Source organism: Euprymna scolopes, chromosome 29, assembly GCF_053919585.1.
Source record: "Euprymna scolopes isolate OS-2025 chromosome 29, ASM5391958v1, whole genome shotgun sequence".
Taxonomy (NCBI): domain Eukaryota; kingdom Metazoa; phylum Mollusca; class Cephalopoda; order Sepiida; family Sepiolidae; genus Euprymna; species Euprymna scolopes.
In genome coordinates this window covers 23988837-24011567 of record NC_136510.1, presented here as the reverse complement: position 1 = coordinate 24011567, position 22731 = coordinate 23988837, and the positions used below count along the sequence as shown (strand labels likewise).

General features: G+C 32.7%; 1 protein-coding gene across 2 annotated transcripts in view; it reads right to left on the bottom strand.

Moving 5' to 3' along the window:
• The window catches only part of LOC145252544 (multidrug resistance-associated protein 1-like), a 214630-nt gene that overhangs the window by 5594 nt on the left and 186305 nt on the right, over positions 1-22731 (bottom strand). For both annotated transcript variants that reach the window (XM_080112095.1, XM_080112096.1), the window contains exons 24-29: positions 13266-13465; positions 10750-10876; positions 7312-7413; positions 5881-6027; positions 4150-4308; positions 1459-1625 (exon numbers count right to left, since the gene is read on the bottom strand). In XM_080112095.1, the coding sequence (XP_079968221.1) occupies positions 1459-1625; positions 4150-4308; positions 5881-6027; positions 7312-7413; positions 10750-10876; positions 13266-13465 (902 nt within the window). The remainder of the gene's footprint in view (positions 1-1458; positions 1626-4149; positions 4309-5880; positions 6028-7311; positions 7414-10749; positions 10877-13265; positions 13466-22731) is intronic.

Here is a 22731-nt window from a genome sequence, read left to right as displayed (position 1 = left end):
TGAAATCATAAAATTGGTCAGTCATCTTATAAGATGTATAGCAATAACATACTGAATTTTCAAGAGACTACAACAATTTTAAATGCCTGTATAACCAGCTGCATGTCCATCGTCCTCTTCTGATGCTGCATGTGAGATGACGCCACAAAAAATAATGAAGAAATGATGAATGTGAGAAGTGTGAATGGCCAACGTTGCCTTCACATTTTTGCCAAGTTTCCGAAAAATCTAATGGATGAGGTAAAAGTTATGGAGGTAAAAGTTTTATTTTTTGCAATTTGGGGCATTTGTGACCCCCTTTTGAGCTCCTGAAAATGCTGAATCACTGTGAACATGGACAAATGGTGAAGTTTCATGTCTTAAGACATGTATATTTGAATTCAGCACCATGGAAAACTACTATATAGACATACATATCAAGTTTTTGAGTAATATGAAAAAAAGACGTCCAAAAAGGCATGTTTTTTTAGCCCTAAAAGTCCCAGAGGGATGCAAACCAGAATTTTGCCAGGGTCTTCCACACCTAATTTATATTAAGAACTATGGGGCAAAAAGTGTCATTTTTGGCCATTTTGGGGCATTGTTTTACCTCTTGAGCTCCAGGGGATGCTGAATCCCAGTGTAAATGGACAAACGGTGCAGTTACAGGCCTTAACACATGTATATTTGAGTTGACCACCATTAAAAACCATTATATATTCAGACATGTCAAGTTTTTGTTGAGAAACATAAAAAAGAGCCACAAAAAGGGGCGTTTTTAGTACTGAAAGTCCCTGGGGACACGAACCAGAATTTTGCCAGGGTCACCCATACTGGATTTATATTAAGAACAACGAGCCTCACATTTTGGCCAAGTTTCAGAAAAATTTAATAGATGGATCAAAAGTTATGGGGCAAAACGTGTAATTTTTGGCCATTTTGTGGCATTTTTGACCTCTTAAGCCCCTGGGGACGTAACGGAAATTTTCACCAAAAGAATTTTTGTACTGTGCACTGGGTTTAATAAAATACAATTTGTGGCAAAATTTCAGGAAAAACTAATGGACGATTCTCTGGCAATCGTCCGGACTAACGGACACCACTGAAAACATAGGTCCCTCTCCGATAAATCGGAGGACCAAAAAACATCTGGAAACTTATCGAAGGCACCTCATAAGACCACATGGACTTTATGTGATATGTGTCACATTTTTACCTTTCTTGCAGGTTTTTTTGTTTCATTTTGTGACACCATGTCAAAATAAATAAATAAATAAAGGAATAAAAATAACTGATTCCATGGCTAATGAATACATATATTGTCAAAATTAAGTGTATTTTAAACAAATAAGTAAATGCTCATTTAAAACAAGAATCCACATTTTATTGGTTTCTTAAAATATTTTAATTCAAATTCACACAGCACTTACCTTGAGGGAAGAAAAAAAAATATTCTGCAAAAATGTGACAACAACTTACCTCAGATTCTCACCACCTTCCGTGCATTCGTGAAGCAATCCTTTCGGTTGAGAGCTGACAAAATCTTTCAGATGAGAATGTTCCAAGGCTTCCCAAACGTCTGAATCATTGTATTTTTCAAATGGATCCAAGTTCATCCGTAAACTTCCAGAGAAAACTACTGGATCCTAGAAACAGATGTTAAATTTTCAGAAAATCTTCATCTCACACAATTTGGAAATAGAAATAAAATAGATCTTTCTGAATTTTTGGGATGTGGATTGATAATGTGTATTATTTGAATTGTTCGGACTACTCTTTTCATCTTCGTTGTTATTCTCACAACGTTCCGACTAATGTAATTTTCGACAAAATTAAAAAAAAAAAAATTAATTTTTTTCATGTTGTACAAAAGGTTTTAAGATTTTAAAGAAAGTGCGTCAAAAATTAAAATATTCATGAATAACTATTTTTACCTAATAACATAAAACCCCAGGATTCAGCATTAAAAATTAGTAACAAAATACCGTACAGTATATAATACACATGTATATAATCAAATAACATTATAAATAACAGTGTAAGGCAGGGCTAATGCCTAACCAGGGGCTGAAAAAAACATTGTATACCACATCATAACCTAAAAAAAAAAAAAAAAAAAAAAAAAAAAAACATTCTAGGGGCCACCATATCTCAGGGTTCTATTGTACACTAAAAAAACCAAAAGCAGCAAAATGTTGGTTGGTTGTTTTTGTTTTACGGCATATCAACCCTTTTCGAGTTATTTAATGCCGAATCCAAAGATTTTGAAGAAAAAATTTTTTTAATAGAATATATTTGTTGTTTTTACATCGGTTTCTATTTAACCCATAGTTGGGACCCTAACAGGTACTACCACTCCAGGTCAGAGTGGACCTGGGAGCAATGGTAATTAAAAGGTGGCTCCACACTCCCCTAAGCCCACAAGCTGGGGCCTCACCACTGGATATAGTTTAAGGTCGTATCCAGGACCCCCATTGAGGGACTTTTACCCTCTGCAGGGGGCAGTCGGCATATTCTAATGCCCCACCGACAGGGCCCGCAAAATGTAGGAGATAAAGAAAAAAACAAAAAAAAACCTGCAAGAAAGATAAAAATGTGACACATATCACATAAATTATATTTGCAAATCAAAGTGAATTACAATTTTTTGTTCTTAATAACATGGAACAACGATAAAGAAAAATAGCTATTCACAAGCTACCAATAACAAACTGAGAATCAGATAGACTTCTGTTTTTTTTTCTTTTTTTTTTTTTTTAGATTTAAATAATAATCTCTGTTGAAATCTGGGTACAAATTTTGTAGACCAGACATTTTTTCACCACTCCAATTATGTTGGCAGATGAAAGAAACAAGTTTAGTACAGTCACAGTATATATCACCAAAACCTTCATACCTTTGCACGCATAAACATTATACATTTATACGTGGACTATCAATTTTCAGACATCCTTACCAGATAAATCATTTTACCAGATCATCCAATCCCACGTTGCTAATAATTCATTGCCACACCTAATAACATACTAAACCACTAGAGAGTGCGAGATGCTTGAACAGAATTTTATCGTTTCTTTGATTTGAAATGGGTTGGTGTTTACATTTAACACCATCATTGTCATTTGAATTTACCTGTAAAGTCGTAACTAGTTGAAATTTATCAAGATATAATCTATATATATAAAAGGCAAAATGTGTGGTGTGCGTGTTTGTATGTCTACCAAAAACTTTTGACACGTGTGATGGATCCTGACCAGATCAGTATCGTTTTCAAGCTCGATCTTTCGGCCGACAAATATCGAAACATTAATTCCGTCACCCTCAACTGGATTCATCGATATTCTATTGACTCAATTTAAAAAAAAAAAAAAAAAAATGTTTACGTTGCAAAAAGATACAAAAAAAAAAGGAAAAAAACTTAAAATTTAAAAACAATAACTCATTTTTTTTTACCTTCAAATTAAAATAGAAATTGTCTTCCATTTTGTGCTTTTTGGATTTTATTTTAAACTAATATTTCAGCCTGGCGTTGCCCGGGTGTTTGGAGGTGTATGTTGAGAGAAAAAAAAAAAAAAAAAAAGCGGTCAATTTTTTTTACGCTTTGGACCCTATTATGAACCTTTACTGTTTTGGGCTCAAATCAAGTTAGATCCATGTCCAAGGAACCTATACCTAAAATTTCAAGTGTTTAGACCCAAAATTGGCGGAGGAGTTTGGTAGAGTTCTCAAAGGTCAAATCATTGAACTTTGACCCCTTAACAGCCAAATTTCTGGCCGAAAACGGATTACAAAGATTTTCCCAAATGTATATCAAATTTCGAGTTTGCAGACTTAAAATTGACAGAGTTATTGCGTAGGGAAATGTACACAGACACATTCACTTTTATAGATATATAGATTGTTTACATTGTAATAATAATCTTTACAGAAATAATTATTTTTGGAAAGAAACTGAAGTGAATTATCCTCTTTTAGTTAAAAAAAAAAAAATATGCTGCTGCAAGGATAAAAAAGAAACTGCTAGTTAGAATCAAATGTCGATTCATCAGATTTATTGCTATATAGGTCTAACATCAAAAATAATTTATATATGAAATAAAAGTACATTGTAGTTGTTTTTACTTGGTTTCAAATTCTATATTTTTATGAAGAAATTGACAATCATCTCACCTGAGGTATGATGGTTAATTTGGATCGAAGATCACGCAGCCCCATTTTGAAAATATCAAGTCCGTCTATAGTGATGATACCAGCAGCAGGTTCAATGATGCGGAATAAACCCAGGGTTAAGGATGACTTGCCTGCCCCTGTACGGCCAACCACACCAACCTTAAATAGAGAAAAAAAAAAAGCATGCCAGATAATTAAATATCAATAACCTTAAAGTTAGTTTCAGATTTTGTAATTTGCCCAAAAAGAAAAACTGGAATCTATTTCTGTTGATGGGAAATGTGTATACTATAAACAGAAGCTCTCTTTTTTTTTTTTTGCTTAGTCTAGAAGTCGAAACCAACGCTTAACCAAACATCTCTTTTTATCCTTTCCCGATGTTGGATGACGAACTGGAATCTTGCATTCAAGTTAATCTCATTTTAACTGATGAGGTTTGCACTATGGTTTTATCATAGTTTTGCCGACATCAAACCTCAGTGCAAGCAATACGAAGAATACAACTACGAATTAATTAGTGAATTATGTCTTATGTAACTGGAATGCCTTCCCCACGTAGGATCTCATCTCAGACACAATCTTTGTTAATATCTAAACAATTCCTGATATTCATAAATGACCTCCCTGACAAAATTGTCTGTGAGATGGGTATATATGCTGATGACATCACGCTCTATAACAGACACAACAGAAAAACAAATGAACACATATCTAGAGAAATGGCAGAAACACTAGAGGACAACCTCCAATCTGTAGTGAAATGGGGACAAAGTGGGTGACATGCAGAAGTTCAAGTGTAACGTGAACCGACATTTTGCTGCCCAACTCCCCACATAGTATCCCTATAGCTTATATCCCTGATAGTAGCCCCCTACATCAAAGTGGTAATGTGCCTTGTTTGGGGTGAAAATGTAATGATAATGTTCCGTCTGGCTGCTTCCCACCTGACTACAACTTGGATGTGTTCAAGTCCAACGTTCACAAATTCCTAATGAACCGCCCCCTTAAGTAAACACTTCATCAAATCTCCACACTAACATAATGTACTTGCAATAACCCTTATCCCTGAGTGGCTTCCGGGCCTTGATAAGTGGTGACCACTGTTTAAAAAAAAAACAAAAAATTAAAAAAAAAAAAAAAAAAACAGCCGAGGCCCACAACTCAAAGAACAAGAACAAGTTAAAAAAGAATATTTCATTAATCTTTATCTGACCATAATAGAATTCATTTTCAAGTTAAATTCTTGAATTTAAAAACAAATTTCTGTTTCTTCATTCTATTTAGCATTAAGCATTTGATCTAGTTCAATTGCCATGTTAGAATAGATTAATTCCTTCTAAAGAGTAGCAGCTGGGGTTTCTTAATTCTTATTTGGATCTAATAAAATCCTGCTGGTTAGTTTCCAAGTTCAAATTTTTCATACATTTTAATCCCATTTCTCAACAAGTCGAGAAAAATATTCATACAGGATTACAAAGTCAGAGATTTTGGAAAGAGTCAGACTCGTAAGAATGTTAAAAGTCGGACCTTTTCATTTCTGAAGAATCAACAGGAAGTCTGAACATTAGAACAAAAAGAGATATTTGGGAATTTTAGGAGTTGGAGTCTGACCTTTATAGCTTACTTATACCTTCCAAGTCCGCAGCTTTGATGGTAGTTACACAAAAGTATTTTCAATTCTTTTTTAAACAAGTAAAAAGAAAAAAAAAAAAAAAAAAAATGAATTATTACCTTTTCCTCTGGTTGTATGTGGCAATTAATATCTTTGACTACCAAATCCATATCCTCTCGATATCGCGTGGCATAATTGTTGAAGATAACCTCCCCCTTTTCTGGCCATTCGGGTGCCGGTTTGTACTGAGGAATTTCTGCTGGAGCCTAACAAACAAAAAAACGAATATAAAATCAACGAAAGATTAGAACATTCCTGCAATGACCTGGTCCATGTTGATTTTGCAGTGAGTGTAAAATTTCTGTGCAGTTCTAGGAGGTCCAAATTGCCTTCTCTCTTTGAGAAGGGGCAGGTTTATTGTTAATTGCCTGAAGCGCCCTCACTGGGGAATGCCAACAGGGATACTCAGGGACTTCTTGCAGGTCAGAGTGCCAACTTCTTAATCCCACTTTCCAACTGTGGTGTCACAGTTCATGCAGTGGGAGAGAACTAAATACCCTTTCATTTTTTGTTGCTTTCTTCTTTTTTGGGGAAAATTATAAATGAATTGATAATTTATTGCGTCATTTAAGTTAAGTAAGGTACTTGTTTATGTTAGTGATCTTTTAAAGCAACACATTTCAGGTGAAACCATTATTTCATATGTGTAATGGGAAATCTAATAAAAATTACAAAAAATGATCCAGTAGATGTGGTAGATGTATTTTTAACAAAAATAAAAAATAAAAATGTTCTGAAATGCATTTGTTTAAAAATGTCAGAACCCTTATTTAAGTCAAGGGTTATCTCCCTTGTTTGTAATACTGAATTAGTCTCTCCACAACTCTTTCACATTAAAACATATGATAAAACTCAATAAATTCTATTTTTACCAGTAATTATTTTTGAACTGGATCATTTTTCATAATTTTTGGAATTTATACAAATTTCACCATGACATGTAAGTAGAGAAGAATAATCACTGACTTGTTTGCTTGGCTGTGGTGGATGGGACGTAGGGCTCTGTTTTTAATAAAACACCCAACTTATTTATGAAAAGACAAAAATGCATTTTGGTGGAATTTAATTTTGTAAATAAAAGTGAGAATTGCAATGATTTATTTTCTTTAATATATTCTCAAAATTCAAAATGTCTTGTAGGAGATCCGTTTCGTTGAATACAGCTTACTCGAGAAGCCGTCTTAAGCTTCTAACATGGTCTACAGATGGAACCTGAACCTGGAGCATGCAGCCTTCACTTTTCTTTGAGAGAGACATATTGAATGGATACCAGTTTCATCCTGGCAATCGACTTATTCTTCGCGTTGCAAGTGGTATGGCCTATGTCATTCTCAACTGCACCGATCCCTGCAATCCTTGAAGGGACAAAGGAGTGCTATAACTTTGCACCCTTCTCACAGTCTCTCCTTCCTCCTCTGACCTGAACCTGCAAACTAGCATTGTGGGATTTCTAATAACTGAAACAAGCTGTAAAGTAATATGCACTTTACCTCCGTAGGTGTTTCTGAATATTCTTTAATTCTTTCGACAGCGACAATATTCGTTTCCAATTCACTCGTCATGCGAATAAACCAATTCAGTGTTTGTGTTATCTGTTTAAAACAAGCAAAGAAAAAAAAAAGTACAACAAACTTTGAACATTATCCATCATTTTTCAAAGAATTTTGGTAGTTGTCCAGAATTTCCCTCATATAAAAAAAAAAAACAAAAAAAAAACCCAGAAAAATCTTTATTATGTATGTACCTGTGATAGACTAAAAGGATCAAATTAATTATGTAGTTTTATTTAAAAAAAAAAAATAATTTTAAAATGATTGTAAGCAATTACAGGGTGGAACAATAATATTGTCACCTTAGAAAAAGACGACATGATTCCATTTCTGTTTGATCGAAACCGGTTTTCTTTTTATGTTGCAGAGCATCTACTAGTTCGCGAGTTGTGTATAAATCCCAGGAGTGATAGGAGCCTTCTATCATGTCTGAAAGTGACACAATGTTCAACGTGCGAGATTGGAGATGTGTTGCTGTACAACTCATGCCCTCTACCAATCCACGTTGTGACAACAGGACCATTGCCAATACCCTGAAAATGGATCACTGGATTGCCACAAATAACAGGAACGAACGTGTTCAGGATGATGAAAACAAATTTCCAGCCATGCTTATGGTCTTTGGTGTGGTTTCAAATAAGGGCTACATCATACCACCTCACATCTTCAAAGTCGGCTTGAATGTCAACACGAAAGTGTACCTGGATGTGCTGAAGAGTGTGGTGATTCTTTGGTGCAATCGGGTGGCCACTGACAGACCCTGGGTGTGGCAGTAGGACTTGACACCAGTCCCCAAGTCCAAAGAGACCCAGGCTTGGCTTCAGAAGGAGTGCTATAACTTTGCACCCTTCTCACAGTCTCCCCTTCCTCCTCTGACCTGAACCTGCTGGACTACTTTGTTTGATCATACATTGAAAACATCACCAACATGACCTCCCTCAACACCAAAACCAGCCTGATTGCCACCATCTGCTGAGTATCCACTGAGCTCCCGTCTGCACTTGTGGAAAAAGCATGGTCCCAGTTCCAGACCCATATCAAGGTGATGATTGAGGCTGAAGGTGGCTACATTGAATAGATGTAACCTTTACTACATAATCAAGTTACCTAAATTGATTTTTTTCAACAAAAGTTTTAAAATAAAGCTGTAGTGTTGTTTTCTTTAGGTAATAGGAAATCATAAGCATCACAAGATTAATATCTCACAAGTTTGAATTGTTGAGTTATCTCACTTTGTTTCTTCAAGATGGTGATGCAAGACAGCTACTCCTCCCTCATAAATTTGATTTCCTTGGTTAAAAATAAAGCTACTTGATCAATTTATATGAATTTTGGAATATGACATTTTCGTTGTATCACAGGTCATACATCATAGAAATAAAAAAAATATTGTTTTTAATATAGGGGGAATTCTGGACAAAAGAAAAAAAAAGGAAGTTTTAGAATTCAAAGAGTTTTTTTCCCCTTCCGTTAATTCAAAGTCTTCGTCTTTGAGTTACATACCGATGAAAAAAAATTATTGTACACCAAAAATTACATAAATTGATCAAGTATTTTTTTTTTAAGAAAGAAAATCATTTTTAAGCAATTAATGAGAATTTGTAAACCCCCCACTCTCATATTAAGAATGGGTTTTCTAAAATTTTGCAAAAGTTTGAATTACTCATTGGGATTATCTCCCTTGTATTGCAAAATGGTTTTGCGAGATCATTGATCATTGTTTAGCCATAAAATTTTATTTTCTATTCAACAAAAAACTACTTGATCAATTTATGTTATTTTTGGTGTGCCATATTTTCTTTCTGTCATGGACACCTACATCATAAGGATATTTATTTTTTATTTTTGATAGTTTTATTTTTTATGGGGAGGAAGTCATAGGTTAATAGATTTTTTTTCTAAATTACAGATACATATTAAACAATGAAATAATTTCAGCTGTCATTTATTAATTGGAAGTTAAATATAAAAATACACCATAAAAATGTAAATACTGAATTTCACATGAAAACTATGATATCTACGTATTCCTCGTATTTTTAAGATGATTATATCCAAAAATTACAAAAATCGATAAGGCAGAAAATTATTTATTAAAGAAAATAAATAGAATTTGATTGAAAACGATTGTAAGACACAGGAGAGTTCAAAAAGAAAGCAATTTTCCGTTTAGATTTAAACCAGATGGCCGCAATTTTTTACCTGTTAACACGATTTAAGTTGTTTTTTTTTTTAAATAATTTAATTTCGACTGCATAATTTGGAAGCTACCATTGTAATTTATTAGAATTGATGAAATATAATCAGTAGAAACCATTGTTTTTTTATCATAAAACAACATTTATCAACTACAAAATTCCGTCCTAATAATGCAGAAGTGCCAAAAGATTAATATTTTATAATTTGGTGCTTGTGCATTATAAGTGGATGTATAGAAATTTTTTTAAATACATTTTAAGTAAAAAAAAAAAAACTAGTATGTACTTGCATGTCATGCTAAAATTATTTAAAAAAAAAAAAAAAAAAATGAGTTGAAGATCTGTTAAAATTAATTTTTTATAAAAAAACATCGATCCGCTATTTTCTAATTTGAAATAATGAAAGTGAAACAAGACACAAGCTTGTCATGCAGAACTGCCCGTAATAGACTAAACTGTTAAAAATTCAATAAACTTTATTTTTTCCTCTAATTATTATTTTCTTACACAATTTAAGAAAAAAAAATTTTATGCAATTTTTTAGACATCTAATTAAAATGTACAAGCACCAACAATCTGTAGTAGAGCAATATTTTGGCTGCAGGATTTCAATCCCGCTGACGAGAACCAACGAGAGTTCCTACCTACAAAAAGAGAGACAACTTGCTAGAGACTCGTTCATCGCGAAGACTCACAACCATGTTCTCAACGCTACACCCTGCAAGCACAATCGACACGGCACACTCAACTCAACAGTTTGTAAAGAGATATAATGAACTATAAGCTAATTACAAATCTATTATAATTTGTCATTTTTAACTTGCAAGATAATCACATACTACTATTATGTACATTTTCATGTAAGATTTCTGATGTATTTGCTCATATACAAAATGTTAATTTAAAACAAAAAGAATGAATGATACATTTTAACAAATATTTTTCCTATGAAATTTTAACAAATATTAATGAACGATACATTTTAACAAATATTTTTCCTATAAAATTTTAACAAATATTAATGAATAATACATTTTAACAAATATTAATGAATAATACATTTTAACAAATATTTTTCCTATGAAATTTTAACAAATATTTTTCCTATGAAATTTTAACAAATATTTTTCCTATGAAATTTTAACAAATATTTTAACAAGCGTAGAAATGTTGTACTTACACTGAGAGCATAAGTAATGGAAAGACCCACACTTCCGGGAGTGAGAGTGTCTCGGTTAAGGACGGCAAATATGGAGGCAAAAAACACAATCAGGTTGCTCATGAATTCTACTCGAAATGCCAGCCACCTTCAAAAAAAAAAAAAAGAAAATGACAAATTCATTAAATAGGGAAAAAAAAATAATTAGGTACAGTGATTAAATAGGACGCATAACCACACTAACAGACCGGTCCTCATTAGATCACTGACGTTAAGCAATGTTGAGTCTGGTCAGTATATACGTGGCATTAATTTGCATATGAAAAGAACTGCTTGAAAAGCGACAAATTAGAGAAGGACAGAGAGTTGAGTGTTTAGCAGTTGAGAGAAAATATTGAAACAGATTTGTTTGCGTGAATTCTGTTAATGAAGAAAAGTTCAGTCGGTTTTCTTTTCAGGACTACAAAAATGTATTGGTACAAATTACGGTGTTAGCGAACTGGAGTTCCATCAGTTTTCCTTTTGGGATGACAGGCACTTAGGTAAAGGCTTTTACCCAGCATCGACAATGCATATTTGATCTGTCTTGTGTGTTCCCCATCTTTTCGAGAATGTTACAGATTGATAACACCCTCTTTTTTCTGACGATGTAATTCACATTACCGCTTAACTTCAACGTTCTTCCAGCTCCCAACAACATATCATGCTTCAATGTAGCATGTGTATTCTTCCAAACGCAGACTCTCCAGTTCTTTAAACTGCAAACGAACTTGTTAAAATATAACCCAAGATCGTCTAATCTGCATATGACTGGTGAGAACGTTATGAGATGTTGGCATTAGTTCGTATGACCATTGAAGGCAAAAATCATGTGGACGTTGTCATTTTGGTTTCTTCTCTCCTTCAGCAGTTGAATCGTACAAGACACGCAGACACGTGGGCGTTTTTGACACAAGTAATATTTGCACTCATTAAAATTTAACTACATTCCCTCCTGATCTCATAATCACAAACAGAGTGGCTGTCTTCATCGAGTACTTCTTCAAAGAGGAATGATGCAGGTACCATCCTCATGCGCACTCTCATCATATTCTGAATTTCAATAAATATTGTGTCAGTTGAGAGGCAACTGATATGAGAATCATCGTCTAGTAGATTTGGTTTCAAATAGACCAAATGCTCCCGATCCTCAGAATCGCTTTCAACACTTGATGGTTGCATCCGTATCACTTCACCTCTTAACTTCACTCTGTTGTCTTAACTTCTAACAACACGTCATGCTTCAATGTTGCACGTGGTATACAGCTCGCCTTCCTAAAACACCAACTCCCCCATTCTTCAAACGGCTTGCTTATATACAGTCAAAGATCATCTAATCTACATATGATTGACAAGAATTTGGCATTATTTTGGACTTAGCTGAACCTCACAAAACAAGCAAACACATCGGTATTCTGAGTCTGTTTTCTGCACCTTACCCTTACTTATATGGCCAGAGCTCCACTATCGCAATGGCAGGATGTGCCTAACATTATCCATAGCGCAAAGGAGGAGGATTTCATAGCCACACACCCGTGCTTCTGATATGGCGACATGCACATGCAAAATTTCAGCTAGCTCAGACAACTGGAAGTGGGTCAGGAGCATTACTTATCGGACACTCCTCATAGCAGGTACGATCATCATCCTATTATTCAGTAAAACACTCTGCTGGTTAGTAATGACATGAGCTCCATGAATTTACACCATCCAGTCCTAATTCAAGATATCACACAAGCACCTGCTCTTACTTGTGATCCAATGGTATCCTTAATCTTGCTGCACTTCTTGTGTACCCAAGGACAAGATATATGTGACATCTTGTGGCCAGGTTAAAAGAATGGATGAGAATTCTTAGGTTAATAAATGTAGATCAGTTGAGGTAGCAGGTTTGGTTACTTACAGGGGAATCAAAAAGTTGTCCAACGCATGCCATGCGTGTAAAACGGTTATCAAACTGATGATAGTGAAGATGATTTATGTTTAGGCTGTAAATTTTAGATATTCTCTAAAATAAAAATGTTTTGTTTTTTTTAAAAAGGAGCACCACTTATCAAGGCCCGGAGGCCACTCGAGGATAAGGGTTACTGGGTATACGTAAGTAGTGGAAATTTTGTAAATTGGATTACTTAGGGGAATGGTTCATCAAGAACTTGTTTATGTTGGACTTGAAGACAATCAAATTATAGTCAACTGGAAAGCAGGCAAATGGAAGACAGTTCCACAAGTGTGCAGTTCTATGAAAGAAGCTTTGTTCATGAAATCTACGTTTAGGTTTAGGCACAGATAAAGAGTGTGGGAAATTATTGATAGTGGTTTTGGCTAGACGAGTGTTTTTCGTGATGCATTTATTATTTTTTTTTGTTTAACAGAGGTGGGAGCAGATATTTTTTGTTTCCTCAATTTTTCCACGAGTGCCAATATTTTCCTTTCATATAATACGCAAGCGACATGTGGTAGGTGTTGTTAGTAACAAAACTGGAGATCATGTGACTTACCGATTAATTACGATAGATGGATAGTAAGCAACATTGTTGTTGTCAACGTTGCTTTCAGATTCCGCAATGAATTGATCCTGTTTGTTATAGGCTCGAATGGAAGCCACTCCTGTCACGGTCTCCCCAAAGTGGGAATATACAGGTGAGCGACTCACTGATTCCAGACGTTTCAGCTGCCGAGAAGTTGCAATATAAAAACGCTAAACAAAGAGAGAAAGAAAAAAAAAAAAAAAGATCAAAATTCAACGAACCTCTTTGTTCGGAGCATTTTTCCCCCATTTGTAAAGGATAAAATGCCATCATTTACACGTTTCTGATTAGTGATAGGACGATTCCAATATTTTTTTTTTTCTGATTCCAAAACAATTCTGTTCTATATTCCCAATTTTGATACAATGACAAATTCCAAATCTTTTTTTTTTTTGTTCGTTAAATCTTTAAATATTCAGTTATAGAGTTGTGGCCATCTATTTTTATGATTGGAATCCATTGAGATGAATAATTTGTATATTGATATATATAACTTGGTTTGTCTGCAACTTCTAGAAAGGCTGTTACATCCTTGGTACCACATTATCAACTCCTTGTGGGATAAACGATAGGCACAACTCTTTTAATTAAGGAGGTGAGTCTGTTGTTGGCTTCATTAACTGGCAAGGTTTTTTTTCCACATTAATTATGTGAAAAAAAAAAACAAAAAAAAACCTTGCTAGTTAGTGAAATAGACAAAAAAACCAAACTCCTTAATTAAAAAGCGTTGTGCCTATCATTTATCCCACAAGGAGTTGGTAATGTCAAGGATGTAATTGCCTTTCTAGAAGTTCTAGACAAACCAAGTCACACCACTCGCCAAACAATTATGCCATCAGTAGCATTGTGTCTGGATTTTAATCTTTAAGTGCTGCAAAACTGTTCAGGGAATTATTTTAGCCATCTTGGGACTGTGTATTCTTATAGTTATTATTATATAAAAGTATTATTTTTTATTTATTATTATTATATATTTTTATTTATTATTATATAGAAGTAGAGATTTATTATTTTACTATCTAATTTATATGTTGTCCACAAAAAAAGAAAAAAATGATGGCCACAAAAAAAAAAAAAAAAATGTCGTCCACAAGAAAAGGGAAAAAAAATGCCGTCCACAAGAACAAAAAAAAATGTCGTCCACAAGAAAAAAAAAAGAAAAAAGTCGTCCACAAGAAAAAAAAAAAAAAAAAAAAAAAATGTCGTCCACAAGAAAAAAAAAAAAAAAAAAAAAAATGTCGTCCACAAGAGAGAAAAAAAAAATTATGTCGTCCACAAAAAAAATATGTCATCCACAAAAAAAAAATAAATAAAATAAAAACGTGTTATATTATCAAACCATTTTCTTTCCATTACTCAAACATTTTTATACATTACACTTTTTCTTTTACTCCAAGCCATTGCTGGGTTGGTTCAACTGGTTAGTTATAATTAATTTTGTTTTATATTCATCATAAACATTTTTTTTTTTTTATAGGCCTATATAAAACACGGGCAATGCCAGGTAGCCATGACAAAAATAGATGATATTAAAATATTAGGAAAAATAAATAAATGAAGCTATATATCTATAAAAGTTAAAGTGTCTGTCTGTGTGTACATTTCCCGACACAATAATGCTGTCAATTTTCAAACTACAGACTCGTAATTTGATATACAGGGTACTGAGATTTGGAAAAATCTTTGTAATCCGTTTTCGGCCAGGAATTTGGCTGTTAAGGGGTCAAAGTTCAACGATTTGACCTTTGAGAATTCTACCAAACTCCTCTGCCAATTTTGGGTGTAAACAATTGAAATTTTAGATATAGGTTCCTTGGGCATGGATCTAACTTAATAACTTGATTTGAGCCCAAAACAATAAATGTTAAGGGTCATAATAGGGGTCAAAGTTAAGAAAAATTTGACCTCTGTGGTCTCTACCAAATTACTCAGACAATTTCTGGTCTAAACATTTGAAATTTTACACAAAGGTTATTCAAAGATAGGGCAAGCTTTATAATCGGTTTGGATCAAAAATTTGAGCTACCAATATATAAAATGTATGTATGTTTGCATGTTTGCCTAAAACTTTTGGCAGAAGCGACGGATTTTTACAAGATCAGTATCGTTTTAAAGTTCGACCTTTCAGACGACAAATATCGAAAAATTGGCTAAAAACATTAATTCCTTCACCTTCAACTGGGCACTTTTTTCGCCAATATTTTCGAAAGTCATCTTCTCCTTTCGATTGTCTAGCCTTAATTTAAACCTATGTCACTTCCGGTTTGTCCGTAGTCGTAACAGTTAAGATGTCACGTTTTTTTCCCATTCTTTTCTCCTTCGCAGTACGGGTTCGAACCTGCCTTCCTACTACCATTTTTTTTTTTTTTTTTTTTTCTGCTCAACACACACCTCCAAATACCCAGGCAATGCGGGGCACCCATGCTAGTAAATATATAAAATAAATCGATAAATAAAATCAATCAAATAAATAGATAAAATAAAACATTTTTTGAGAACAAGCAAAATTTTTTAAAGTCAATTTAAAATTTATGGATACAAAACTTTTTTTTTTTTTTTTTTTTTTTGAGAGGGTGAGAGTATACAAAAATTAGTCAAGCAGTTTCATTCCGTTAAATGGCAGCAGATTAAAAGAGTCAAGCATTAAGTAGAAAAATATTTAGAAAGGTTAAAAAAAAATTAATTTAGAGGGCACAGAGTGATCTTCAGTAGAAAGAGATGAAACTTGCATTAGAAAAATTTATGAAAATATGATGACACCCCTCCTCACCATCCCACCCATGGAATACTTGATAACATTCACAATCCTTTCTGCAATCCAATCATAGTCCGTTTCGATTTGTCCACCATGTTTCAGTCACGAGTGTCCAACAGTCGGTTTCATCACTGTTCAATGATATACAGGGACACTTTAACGATCGTCTCATCAGTAGAAAGTGTGATCTTGAATCAACTTCACACTCACTGAATCATAGTACCACAAATTTTTATCTGTGAGGTTATCTCAAAGTTAATGCCTATCAAAACAATTCCCAAACTTTCTCTGAATAGAGAAAAAGGGTTATCATTGGCCAAGTAATCCAGGTGTGCATGCAATGCAGAAGTGGACATTTGAGACATATCAACCAAGGCCTTTAATACTGATATATTATTCCCAAATAGTATTAAAGTGTATTAACTTTAACAATGTCCATGCATCTCTCAAATTGTTTACCCTGGCAATACATTATTTTTGATTCTGTTTAGAATATTAATGTTATCTCCTCTATCAGTAACTACATTAGTGAGTTTGACCCTATTTTATGTAACATCTTCTATTATGTCTTATATTAGTCTTTGACAAGCCTTCTCTATGAATATATATATATATATATACTTGTTTGTAATATACTGAATTTTACTGGGTTCGTATAATTTAGTAAATTTTCATATACCAATGAATTTTAAGCCAAAAAGAGATGACTTAAAATGTAAGCCATAAAATTATCATATTTCATAATTGAGCATGAATATACTGTATTAACAAAACCAAGACTTCAAAAAAGGAATTGATAGCAACAAAAAGTGTATTTCATTGTAAGTTACAATTGTTTCAGGAACGATTGGACAATTTCAAGCATTATGGCGCTTGAAAATTTTCACATAACCAGCCTTTCTTCAGACTTCTGGAATAAAAAAGTGTTTTGTTGCTATCAATTCCTTTTTTGAAGTCTTGGTTTTGTTAATACAGTATATATATATATATATATATATATATATATATATATATATATATATTGCAAAGAAATGAACCATAGTGGAAATTCAGTCGACTAAAATAAGATGGAAAACGGAGTGAGGAAAAAGAAAAAAAAAATAGGGGAAGTTACATGCATGTACAATTCAGTAAAACAAATGTCGATTAAAAACGAGATTGCTAAAATACACCCGAAGCGCTTTTCGTTCAGATAAACTTTTCAAGGGTATATGTCTGAAAAATTATTTTTAGAATATTAGGTAGTGGAACAGAGTAAGAGCGGAGAGGAGGTTAAAAAAAAACAAAAACAACAAAAAAAAAAAAACTGACTACCTAAATAATTCTAATTGAAGCTGGAGGTTTCTCTGCTTGCACAAAGTAGGGGGGCTGGAAATGATGGCAAGTGCCTCGAGAATAGACAGGTGGAACTTTGTACGTCCTCGGTGCAAAACAGAAAACACTCGGGAGAGAATGCAAGATCACAATCCTTTTTATCGACCAAGTGTTGGCCGATGGACGATTCTACCGATTAGGTAATCACAGTTTGTTTTTTGTTTGTTTAACCTCCTCTCCGCTCTTACTCCATTCTACTACCTAATATTCTAAAAATCATTTTTCAGACATATATCCTTGAAAAGTTAGTTTGAACGAAAAGCGCTTCGGGTGTATTTTAGCGATCTCGTTTTTAATCAACTTATTTATTTTACTGAATTGTACATTTGTTACATGTAACTTCCCCCATTTTTTTTTCTTTTCTTTTTCCTCACTCCGTTTTCCATCTCATTTTAGTCGACTGAATTTCCGCTATGGTTCATTTCTTTACAATTATTTTAAAATTTTGCCAATCGAATAAAGACATATATATATATATATATATATATATATATATATATATATACACACATATATATATAAGAAATAAAAATTACAATAAGCTTACCAAGGTAATCAAAATGGTAAACTTAAAATATATTATAAATATTAAAGAGTTAATATTTACAAGTAAAGTAATCTCAACCATATGTAAAAGCTCAATAAAACCAAAAAGGAAATAGAGCTTATAATATGAAAAAATAAAACATGTTAAAAGACATCTTGAAAAAGAGTTAAAAACATATTTAATTTTAAAAAAGGAAGCACAAGTGAATAGTCCTTAATCCACAGAGTTTCAAAGAAATACTCTCCTTCTCATCAGAGGGCAGGAATTAGCAAAATGCGGGATCAGATTTTGCATGTAAAAGTATTTAATGAAACCACAAGTAAGTCACAGATCTTACTTGGTTAAAAAAAAAAGGGTGAGATAAGGGGAATAGGAAGTAAAAGAAAAAATGATAAAAAGATATATATATATATATATATATATATATATATATAGTCAGAATTTTAAGATCCAGGCTCAATATATGTTAATTAAAAAAAATTTTAACACCAGAGCATGTGTAAATAACAAATAGAAAGTTAAATTCCAGTAATCGTGTGTTTATTCACCTTTCAATAAGTCCAATAACCTGATGAACTGTTATGTTGACACATGGTCAACCATAATATAGAATTATATGGATATAAGAAGCTACTATGTGGGAGCACGATATAGGGAGTTGCACAGCAAGATATCTGTTCACATTACATTTAAATTTCTGCACATTAGTACAGTTAGGGAAGCAAGAAAGAGGGGAAAGAGGGAGGGAATTCCAAAATTTACCAGTTTGAATAAAGAAACTATAAAAGTAGAAAGCTTTCTGACATCTAGGAACCTCTACAGTCAAGAGGTAAGATTTCGCTGCTTGCCAGGTTAGTCAGGGGTATTTACATCAAGAACGTACAAGTGTGCTACAAACAGGCACAAGGATGAAACATTGCGACGATGAGACACCATTTTCCTCTGACTGTTGGTTCTGAATTCTTACAAACAAAAACAAAAACAAAAATGATGATGGAAAAGCACTTTTCATATAAATTGGATAAGAAAAGGAAAGCTTGCTGGGTTAGGGTTAGGGGTTAGTGCTAGAATGTGTTACCTGAACAAAGAAAAACAAGAAGAGCACAAGTGGTAGTATAAGAAGCACCCAAGGGATGTTGACAATAACGACCAACACCGTGAAGACACCAGTGATCACAGCATTCAGGAAAGAACGTATTGTGAAAGGGAGCACATAGTCGATCTCTGCTATGTCCTCATTGAAACGATTCATGAGACGGCCAACTGGCGTTTCAGTAAATGATGATAGGGACATGTGCAAAGTGTTCACAAGAATTCGATAGAAAAGATGGTGTGAGGCATGCATTCCTGATAAAGCCATGACAAAAGCAGAAACCATTTGAAAAAGACCTGCAAAAAAAAAACAATGTGCACAGGATGACAACATAAAGGCGAAAACAGTGATAGTTCGATCCACAGAGAACAGTTCAAAAGCTGTAAGTTTCAGGCAGCAACAAACAGGATTCAACTTGAAATTGCCATTATTTTTTGTTAAAATTTGAAAATTTTTTCCCAGCTTTATAATTAAAGGTAGTATAAAGATAACGCTGTTACTGTAACCCATGTACATATTGAAACCATCTTAATTAGAGACAGTATAAAGATAACGCTGTTACTGTAACCCATGTACATATTGAAACCTTCTTAATTAGAGTCAGTAGAAAGATAACGCTGTTACTGTAACCCATATAGATATTGAAACCATCTTAATTAGAGACAGTAGAAAGATAACGCTGTTACTGTAACCCATGTACATATTGAAACCATCTTAATTAAAAACAGTAGAAAGATAACGCTGTATATATTGAAACCACACAACTGCTTTATTAAAAAAAATATCTCTACTATTATAGAAAAGTCACTTTGTGCATGTGTAAGAGTTTCTTCCTCAAAAGATCTCAAAACGCTGAGCCTATCTTTTGCAAATTTCACACAAAGCTAATTTATATATCTGGCAGTGTTCTTAGATATGTTTTGTACAGAAATTCATTCGATGAAAATCGAAAAAATCTGATCTTAAAAATAGTCTTTCTTCTCTTATAGATAAAAAAAAAAAAAAGAAGAATTTTTACAGAAGAATATTTTACTTTACGCTGGTATAACCTTGGCTGGTGTAACATAAAATATTCCCCAGTAAAAAAACTTGTTTTTCATCTAAAAGAAAAGAAAGACTATTTTTAAGATCGTTAAGCCCAAATATCAGCTGATGTGATATTGTAAACAGACACAGATGGAATTTAATGAACGACATTATCATTATTTTTTTTGCGAATTAGTCAATTGAGCAAATTATTCCTTTTAAAATATAGTAATCACTATTGATTCTATAATAATACATACACAATCTGCACAAATTAAAATATCATGTTTAAGCATATTGTACGACCAGGCAATGCCGGGCGGCCAGCTAGTTGACAATTGAAATACTCAAATTGTTTTTTTAACAAATAAAAAAAATTTACATATTTATTTTAAAAATATATTTGTAAATGAAAAAATATTTTGTAAATAAATTATTTTTTTTATTATTTTTACTTATATATATATTATATTTTATTTATATATTTTTTTATTATTTTATTATTTTTATAAATTATTTCAAAGAAATTAATCAGTTTTTAGATTTTCTTATGTATTTATCTTCATTTTTGTCGGAGTCTACCAATTAAGGTGCGCAGTTTAGTGCAGATGATTTTCAAAACAGGAAGTCGCTTGGATTGGTAAATATGCGATTACGCAAAATATTTTAGTTTTAATAGGTTGAACGCAAAGCAAAAATTGGGAATCTTTTTTATTAAATAAAATGGCAATTTCATGTGGATTATTCTCATCTTTTCTAGACAGAAAAAAAAAAAAAAAAAAAAAAGAAATTTAGATTGAAGAAAAACAGAAAAAGCAGATGTTATTCCAAAAGCAGAGAAAAAATAATTAACAAAAGAAAATAATGGAAAAAGTAATTTAAAAAAAAAAAAAAACATACATTCATGTACAACATCTACCCTTCTTTGGATAAGTTTCTCATACATTTACAAGGTATTCAGAAAATCAATGGTATAACTTTGGGATTATTTATATAGGTGCGGAAACACTTGGTTTCTGAGTTATCGGCCACTGAAACAAATACAACATTCTTTATTGTAAACTAGTGATGGGACGATTCCAATATTTTCCCCCAATTCTGATACAATTATCGATTCTTTATAAATCTCTAAATATTTAATTATAAAATGGTTATTTTGCCCCACTTACCGCAAAAACACATTAAATGCATATATATTTTCTCAAACGTAAAAAACACACTTATAACGTGGTAATCGATTTTAGTATTACTGGAAGTTTTAGTCGATAAATATTTATCATTTGATTATTACTACCAGCAATGGAAGATTTTTTTAAAAAAGAACAAAATCAAATAAAAAGATAAATAAAGGAATCGTTTTCGGCATTGGAAAAATAGGAACAATTTTTTTTCCGATTCCCCCAAAAGTTCAAATTCGTCTCAATACTATTATAAACAGCTAATGTGTGTTACAGTGCACAGATATTTTTACATGTGCGTCGATAAACTCTATTCTTGTGACAGGGCCATTAGTCTTGCGTTGATACATACACCAACAACACCAAAAGTACAAGACAAATATAAAAAGTTGTGAAGCTCAGAAGAAAGATCTGAACGTTATGTTTTATATGTGTATATAGGCGTGGAAACACTTGGTTTCCAAGTTGTTGGACATTCAAACAAACTGAATATACAGGGTCCCTCTCCACGAGTGAAAATTTTATTTTTTACCATGACTAATGTTTGTGCAAGATTTAAAATAAATCCAAGGAGTAATTATTGAGAAAAGTCCGAACAAACGAACACACAAACGATTTGGGGGCAATTCTACTCTTTTAATGGCCCCTACGAGGGGCAACCAGAGTTATCCTGGAAAATCTGTTCTGGCAAAAATTTACTTTCACCATGACTAATTTTTTTTTTTTAAATTCAAGGCGTAGTTATTGAGAAAAGTGAGAACAAACAAACAGGAGTAAATTACTAGGTCCAATCTCTCCTTTGTCAAGGGACTAATAAATACAACATTCTTTATTGTAATGATTTAGTACATACAGTAAGTGTGATACTGTTATTTCTACATATGAGATAAACACTATCTCTGTGCCAAAGCTACAGGGGAAATTAGCAATGGTGTTGTTACATAGACCAACAACATCATGAAAAATTTTTTTTTTAAATTTACAAATTCTTATTTAAACAAGTATTAATTTATTCATTTCTAGTATTTGCTTTATTCAATGTAAAAAGAAAAAAAATCTAAAATTAAATTATACATTTTTTTTTTTTAATATTGTGCAAAACACAAAAAAGAAATGTTTGTGATATTTGACTAGTGAGAAAGTTCAATCAGGAATTTGGCTAATGCTTCAACATTTATTCATTTTGAAAGACGTTTAAAAAATTCCATTAAAAAATATTCATCAAATTTTCTCTGAATATATTTTTAAAATTTACTTTTATTTCACAAAAATATGAAGATAAGAGAAAAAGCAGTATTCTTTTCTTTCTTTTCCAAAACAAAATGCAAGGTTTTAGTAAAGAATAACCAGTAGACCCAAAAAACTGCAGAGAAAGAGAAAATGGCATGCACTGTGATTAAAAAAACAACAAAAAAAAAATGTTACACATGAAATACTGCTTTCCGTAACCAACCAAGTTGTAA